The sequence below is a fragment of the Carex rostrata genome, chromosome 35 (assembly GCF_964058835.1).
Source record: "Carex rostrata chromosome 35, lpCarRost1.2, whole genome shotgun sequence".
NCBI lineage: Eukaryota > Viridiplantae > Streptophyta > Magnoliopsida > Poales > Cyperaceae > Carex > Carex rostrata.
The window spans coordinates 2855401-2863951 of NC_135952.1; the positions used below are offsets into that span (position 1 = coordinate 2855401).

General features: G+C 32.9%; 1 protein-coding gene across 1 annotated transcript; it reads left to right on the top strand.

Annotated features, from left to right (window-relative positions):
• The first annotated feature begins 1513 nt into the window (after nucleotides 1–1513).
• LOC144549344 (protein S40-1-like) lies at nucleotides 1514–2044 on the top strand. Its single transcript, XM_078298052.1, has one exon. It carries the CDS (start codon nucleotides 1514–1516, stop codon nucleotides 2042–2044), a length of 531 nt encoding a protein of 176 aa, XP_078154178.1.
• The last annotated feature ends 6507 nt before the right edge of the window (nucleotides 2045–8551 follow it).

Genomic DNA, 8551 nt, shown 5'->3' on the forward strand with positions numbered 1-8551 from the left:
GCCCTGGGGTCCACCTCGTCATAATTGAATCCTAATTACCTCCATTTCAGACAAACAGGCAGTCAGAAAGTACTTCCATGCATGCCACATTGTTTTCTTCATAATTTATTCATGCTCACAGCTCACCACCACAAATGCACAATAAATTCAGATGCTAACAACAGATGTTTGTCACCGAATCATTTCATCTTTTGGCGCGGAAATATTTCAAAAATTCAAAATAAGAGTTTATATTTTAGTGGGGGTTTAGTAATATGGAGTTAGGCTAATATGACATTGGTGTTATTAATTTCAAACTAAATAACACCACATCTTAAACCGTTAGATCTGTTTTAATATTCGTACAAAATAAAGTGCTTGAACAGTAAAAGCAGATATTACGAATATTAAAGTAGATCTAACGGTTTAAGATGTGGTGTTATTTAGTTTGAAATAACACCAATGTCATATTAGCCTAACTCAGTAATATGTGTAGTACATGTCGATTCGTACTATGATTTTAAAGTCTAAACAGTCGATCAGAACTATTCAGTATAATTTATGTATAAAAATATACTAGATTATTGCATTTTATATTTTATTTTAAGATTTTTTTTTTACTATATTGTTAGATAGAAAGAAAATCATTACTTTTGAATGGTCCATAATTTTTAGATCAAATATTTTTCTACATATATAAAAAGCAGTAAAACATTTCTAAAAAATATAAAATTTGATTTCCCCGTATATTTTCAAATAAAGATCACCAAAACAGAGTCAAACTTTCAAATAATAAGAGTCAAACTTATATGAGGGTCAATCATATAAACTTTTTCTATGGAGAATGAGGATCCATTTTATAATATCAAACTATTTCGCAGTGTATATAGAATATCATATCTAAATACAAAAAAAAAAGAAAAAAAAGAAGTGGAGGTTAATGGACTCTCATTTTTTTCTTAAAGATCACGTTGAACCATTTAGAATGATTGTTTAGATTTTAAAAACAAATATATATATCTATAGTATGAACAAATTAATGTACACTTCACATAGTAACGTTGTCTCACTCTTCATGTTTATAAATTATTGATCAGTGATATCACACAGCTCAAATATATATACGGAAGTATATTCTTCTTCTGATAAAGTTAGCCCCTTAAATAGGAAAATATACTTTCCAGCTGATACAAAGCTGTAGTATGCACAGAGACACTAAGCCACTAATCTTGTTTAATGGAGAAGATAATCGTTATTAATTTTTAACTGGAAACTGGAGAAGAATCAAACAAAAATGACATGAGCAGAATCAGTGCTTCTCATCAGGAGATTCCAATGATCCAATCATACCTCATATATTATATAAACAAAGTAAATAAAAAAATGATGCAATCATAGCATACTGAAAGTGTTCCTCTGCACCTCAGGACCAACTTTAGCTAACCCTCTTTGATTCAATATATAGAACACAAGCACCACATAGCACCTCTCAAATAACAATTCCAATTTCTAAAACCAAGCATTCCTTCCATCAATGGGTGACAATATCGGATCCTTTCGATTCATCAATCTCTTAAACCAAACCAATCAACCCCACAATGATCATCCCTTCCCCGACTTAGAATTCAACGAGGCCGACGTGTTCTATTCATCTACCGTCGATTCTCCTTACGGTTACCACTACGAGTCGCCTCCTTCCACCGTTGATCATAACCGGCGTTTCGGGCTTTCGGCTCTTTTAGCTGACAGCGAAACAGAATCAATGGCAGCAACCTCCCCTCAGCCTGTGCCGTATTTTGCTCACACGCAAAGAACCGGGCCCCATCAGTCAGCACCACAGGCCGTACCGACATGGCACGTCCGAACGGAATATCATGATGGTGATGAAGATGTAGTGTTTGATCAAGAAGAAACAGAGATGGTGCCGCCACATGTGATGGTGGCGCGGTCCCACACACCAACTGCCTTGTCAGTTTTAGAAGGGGCAGGAAGGACTCTCAAAGGAAGAGACCTTTGCCGGGTCCGTAATGCCGTGTTGCAAAAGACCGGTTTTCTCGACCTTTGATGTGAATTATGAATTATTAGCTAGGTTTCCTCAAGATCGATTTAAGCATGGTTACGGGCTTATGAAAATTTCTCGTTACCTAATTAATTTTTTTTCTTATTTCGGGTTATTGTGGAATGTTAGAAAATGCTCTGTTTTGTAGTTGCCATGTGAAGTATGAGGTAAAGAGTTTAACGGGGTAATTTTGGCTTCACGCAACGCAGGAATCATATGCAGTGCTGTTCGATTCTATAGTCTTTGTGCTGCATTTAGTCAAGGCTGCTCTGTTAAAATCTTTCCCGAAATATGGTTTAGGTGCAAGAACTTTTGTAATTAGTAGAAACATTGTTTGGATATTAATGTTATCGCTGTTATTTCTACTTCGAATATCTACTCTTAATTTACCATTTATAATTTCAATTCATATCAATTAGGGGTGCACAAAAAATTCGTAGTTCGTGATTCGATTCGAGTTTGATTCGAAAAAGTTCGAAAAAAATTCGATTCGAAATAGATTCGGTTTGAAATTAATTCAAACCAGTTCGATTCGAAATTAATTCAATTTCGAATTCGAATTTGATCATATTCGATTCAAATAGGTTCGCGAATTTATTTGGTTCGAAATTGAAATCTCCGAGTGTAATCTGAACCGTCCAATTAATATCTGAACATCACGTCTCTCCATCTCTCGCTATCTCTTATGAAAATTATTAATTTATTCAGTTCGAAACGCGTGTAACCTAATTACCTAGCCGACTAAAATATCACTTTTCGCTTTTTCCGAAGCTGTCTCCTTCTCCTTCGCTCTTTCTCCTCTCTCCTTCCAGTGGTTTGAAATGGCGCATGGATTTGAGATGGTAGCTTCTTTTGTGAAGCTCAAGCGCACACCCATAGAAGGAGAATGCTCAAGCTCGTGTTAAATTTTATTGATTTCTTTTGGATTTCCTGATTTCAATTTTTCATACAATTTGTCTCAATTTCGAATTAATTTCGAATCAAATCGAACTAGTTCGAATTATACCGAACCAAATTCGAACTGGCCTTTTAGGTTTGAAATCTATTTCAATTTCGAACTGGGTTTGGTTCGAAATTATTTCGAATTCGAATTCGAACTAAGGCAGATTTGATTTGGTTCGGTTCGTTTGCAGCCCTAATATCAATGTTTCGGATATTAATGTCATCGCTGTTATTTCTACTTCGAATATCTACTCTTAATTTACTACTTATAATTTCAATTCATATCAGTGTTATAAATAATAGTATGTAGTCGGACGGACAGGGTACCGCCAAGCAATTTATCAAAAATAAGTATGAATAATTGACTATAATCAAAAATAATTAACCAATTAGTTGAAAAAATTCATAACAGTTTAGTCACTGCCAATGACTAATCGACCGATTAATCAACATACGTTTTTTATAACACTGATTCATATCACCTAAGGTATCTGTGTTAATCTCATATTGACACAAGCAATTTGTCAATTTTAAAATTGCTCCCAATTAGGGGTGGCAGAGACAAGCTCGTAGCTCGTGGCTCAATCGTGACTCGTATCTGACTTACTCGCTAACAGTTCATTAATTACTGGACTGAATAAGCCAACTCGCTACTAGCTCGGTTCAGAATTAACAAGTACAAACTGGGACCTAGCTTGCTCGCCAGCTCGCGAGCTAGCTCAGTTGCATATTAATTTGTAAATTTGTATGAATTTGTGTGCATTTCATACTGTCTAACTCGATTCAGCTAGGTATAAAACATTTGTAGAATTTATTTTATTTTTAAAACAAAATTCAACCAGATCCAGCAAGCCAGCTCGTAAGTTAACTCAGTTAAACTTGTAACGATTTCAAACTGAGATTTCAGCTCAGACTTCTAAAGTCACCTCGCTCATAACTCGAACGAGTTCAGCTTATTGCCACCTAGATTCCGAATTGACTACTATTCATATATCGAACGGTCCTATTATAAACTCACCGATTACTTGGTCAAAAGATTGTTTTATTCACAATCAAATATTCCATATTTATTTTGAACATATGATAAATTAAAAAGTCAAAAGCTTTCAAATTGACATTTTTTTTTCTGACGTACCTACCGTACATTCTCTTGCATGAACAATAATTACTTAAAGTCAATTGTATATTAGATATAATTGTCATATTAAATTCTCCATATGTGTTGTAATCAGCAATCTTTTAAAGTTGGGATAGCGTATCGGTTGTAACTAAAATAACCGTGACCATCTGATTTGAAATGGAAGGTTCTGATCCACCCACAAACAAATAGATATATTCCGTACCAAATTATAGCAATTCCAATTCAAAACTTCTTTTTAACAGATAGGTTGATTTTTACACATTTATTTAATTAGTTTTAACACGAATTTAATTATTTTTAACAAATAGTTATGAAAAATATGACTGCATGACTATATATTTTTTAAAAATATTGAACGAGTTATTTAAAAAAAAAATAGTATGCTTATAAATACTTAACTGTTTTTTTAATCTAATTATCTTTGAAAATTATGAACATATACGTGTTAAACGGCATGAAAAAATATTAAAAAAAAAAATACAGTTATGTAGTCATTTGTTTAAGTATTGTATGTTAAAAGTTACTAATTATTTTTACATATTTTATTGAATAACTCGTTAGCATATGGATTACATATATATGCTAATATTAATATATTCTCTTCGCATAGTAATTATATTCCCAATAAACTTAAAAAAATAATGTTTTTTATGTGAATTTGATTGAAGTATTGTCTTTACGTGAAGATCATATTAAAATTGAGTTAGAGAACTTTAAAAAATATCTCATACTAAAAAAAAAGTATCCCTTTTGAAAGATCCAACAACTACTTTGATGCATTATGATGCTCTCCTCCGTCATAATGGAATCATTCGTTGGTTGAACACTTTTTGTTTACTTGTTTAGTACAAAAGACTTTGTATTTTAGAATATTTTATTAAGGGCAATTTGGCCACTAGCAAGATATTAAATAGTGTGCTTGTGTTGCTAATTTGCTATCACATTGAAAGGGTAAGGGGGTGTTCGATGGGCATCGGATCAAATTCTGTTCGATGGGCTGTTGGAATTGTCGGATCTGCTTTAAGATTCGCGCCCACAATTTTATGTCTGCTTTAAAATCCGTACACACGAATCCTAAAGTAAATCCGACGGTTCCAACAGCCCATCGAACAGGATTTGATCCGATGCCCATCGGAAACCCCCCTCTCCCCACATTGAAATGATTGTGGGTCAAGCATACACACAATTAATTTATAATTTATTCAAGGAGCCGACATCATATCAAGCAGGACTTGAGACTTTGAGAGTAGTTCCGATGTTCATCAGAACTACTTTGATTCAATTCGATGAGCTCAAACACTATTTGATTCACTTTAAAATTTCGTACATATCTGTTTTAATTTTGATTTCGTGCACACAAATTTGAAAACAAATCAGACAGTTTTATAACTCATTAGATTAAATTATAAATTCAATAGACAATGGATGCGAATTTGGGCTTACCACCGAAGTGCACGATAAAACACTTGAAAAAAAAGTTAAAAAAAAAAAAAAAATGGTACCGATCAATCCAATCAAGCAATCAAGCAATCAAGTTGGTATTTGTTTTTTTGGACGTATGCTAATTTCCAGCCTATTTTGGAACCGTTTTTTATTTTTTTATTTTTTTTTATGTGTCTTCTAAACACAATAAACATAATTGACAGACTTAAAAAAAAAAATTACAAAGGGACCGAGCCGAAATTTTTAAATATACCATCATCCCAAAAAACATAAACCCAAACACCCCGGTTTTGAAAATTTTCGAATTTTGACATGACCGCATCGCCTAGATGCGGCCACTTTTCTGCGGGCCGCATCTAGGGGCAGCGGCCTTTTTTTTTTTTTTTTTTTTGCTTTTTTCTCATGTGACTTTGAACTGAAAACAGGGTGGCCGCTCCCTCGGGATGCGGCCCTGGCCGCATCGCCTAGAAGCGGCCCGAAATAAGGTGGCCGCTTTCTCGGGATGCGGCCGTGTCAAAATTCGAAATTTTTCAAAAAAATGGTGTTTGGGTTTATCTTTTTTTGAACCATGGTATATTTAAAAATTTCGGGGGACCGAGGTTAGATATGTGCTGTTTTTTTAAAAGAAAAGAGAGAAATAACCATAAATTGTGGTTTTATATTGTTTTTAAGAGAGCGCAAATTTAATTGCGACCCATTCAAAACAGAAACTCAGATTAAATCTGCTCCTCTGATAAAAATAATTTTTTTTATGAAAATCATGTTAATTATGTTTATTGTATTTCAGAAAATGGTAAGAAAAAAAAATCAGCTTTTGAAATAATAGTTGTAGTAAAGCTAGGGTGTGATTTGCTCACTAAAAGAGTTTGGTGAATACAATTTTAAAAGTCTATTTGATTAGTTTTAAACAACGAATTCAAACCGTTAAAATTTATCTACTTCTGGTACAACAAATACTCCAAGAGGTGGGGCTATGGATGAGATACTGTACTGGACCAGTGATTAGAGAAGGGATAGGCTAGATGGACAATAGAGGCTTTTGTAATAATTGTATTTTAAGTTGAGGTTAGCTGTTTAGAAATGATGTAATCAATTGGTAGCCTCTACCAATATTTTCAAAAAAAAAAAAAAATTATCTACTTCAAAAATGATGCAAGTACAAATTTTTTTTTGAAAAATTTCAAATTCATTTATTATAAAATCAAGTGATAAAAAACATAAATATTTTGTAAATTATTTCATAAACTATTTTATGTATTAATTTTTCATCAATTTTCTAACCGCAATATATAAAAAATGTGCCTGTGTTGCTATCACATTTTAAATGATTGCGGGTCAAGAATACATACAATTAATTTATAATTTATTCACGGAGACGACATCAAATCAGGCAGACTATTTCTGGCGAATTCGGGATTACCACCGAATTGCAATCGGATAATCGATAAAATTCTTGAAATAATAAAAAAAAAAATTAACGGTACCGATAAATTCAATCAAACAATCCACTTGGTATGTGGTTTTTGGATGTATGCTAATTTCCTTTGGCTTTCCGCTTTTGGATTAATAGTTGATGAATGAATATTGTCAAATTTTTAGTAATTAAAAAATCGATTTGATTGATGAGTTTTTTTTTTTTTTTTTTTCTTTCTAAAATTAACAAGTATCAAACAAATCATTGATTCTGTCAAAATGAGATTTTTTTTTTCTTTACTTGGAGTAAAGATAGTTTATAACTATTTAAATTTAATATTTATGAATGAGTTTTAAAATTACGATTTCTCACACGAATATATTATATTGTCACTATATTAAAGACTAATTCTCAGTTCAATTCACCTTTTATTATACATAAAGTTCGAAAAAAAGGTAATCGAACTATTGTTTTGATCCACCTAAAATTTCAAGTCCATGCCTCTCTTTTTTTCTTCTTCTTCTTCTTTCAAATAGCACTTGAGGACCAGACTATTAATTTGATCTAGAAGCAGGGGTGCAAACGGATCGGATACGGATCAGATAGTGGTAAAACCATATCCGCATCTGTTTTTATTTTCCGGATACAGATACGGATCGGATATTTGACAGATACGGATACGGATCGGATATTAACCGGATACGGATACGAATATCCGCTTTTTATAATAGTGAATAACATATTTTTTTTCATAATTCATATTAAATTATATAATATATATATACTATTCGGATACGGATAATTAAAATTCAAAATCATATTCGTATCCGTATCCGCACGGATATTTGGATATCGGATATCCGTATTAAATTTTCAGATACGGAATCGGATACGATCTGATAATATCCAACCCGTTTGCACCCCTATCTAGAAGTGATCGAATTAATGGTTCAGTCATTTAGAGGATGGAATCTATCTGGCCAACCTGTGTAGAGGTGTGGAAACTCAACCTGAACCGAATCAATAATTCGAACTCACTATTTATTGAGAAAAATATATAATCTCTCTTGATAAATCGGTGCAAGTCGTTTCAATATCTGTACACGTTGCTTCAATATTCATACGGATTAAGTGCGTGTAGATTATGAAACGAATTGAACAGTTTGAAGCGGACATCATACCGATTTGAGTTTCATGCTCATCAGACACATCTCGCTCCTGTCAAATTTCTGCACGAAAAAAAAAATGTGAAATGTCAATAATTAGTTACAGATTTCACAAATTGCTAAGATGAGAAATGATTTAAATAGAGCAATTTATGTCGCTGTAAAAAAATTCATACTCCATCTTAAGAGATTATTATTGAACAGTTTAAACGAGAAATACATTCTTTATTTACCTGTTACTCCACAATTAAACATCCCAAGTCAAACCCATTATTAGAAACTATAAGCTTGCTAATTAAACAGGCAAAATTATACTAATACAAACGGGCTGAGTTTGGATGATTTTCGTACGGCCCGTTTATCGGCCCGTTTATCAGCCCGTTTGTTTAGACTAGACCGATCCCTCT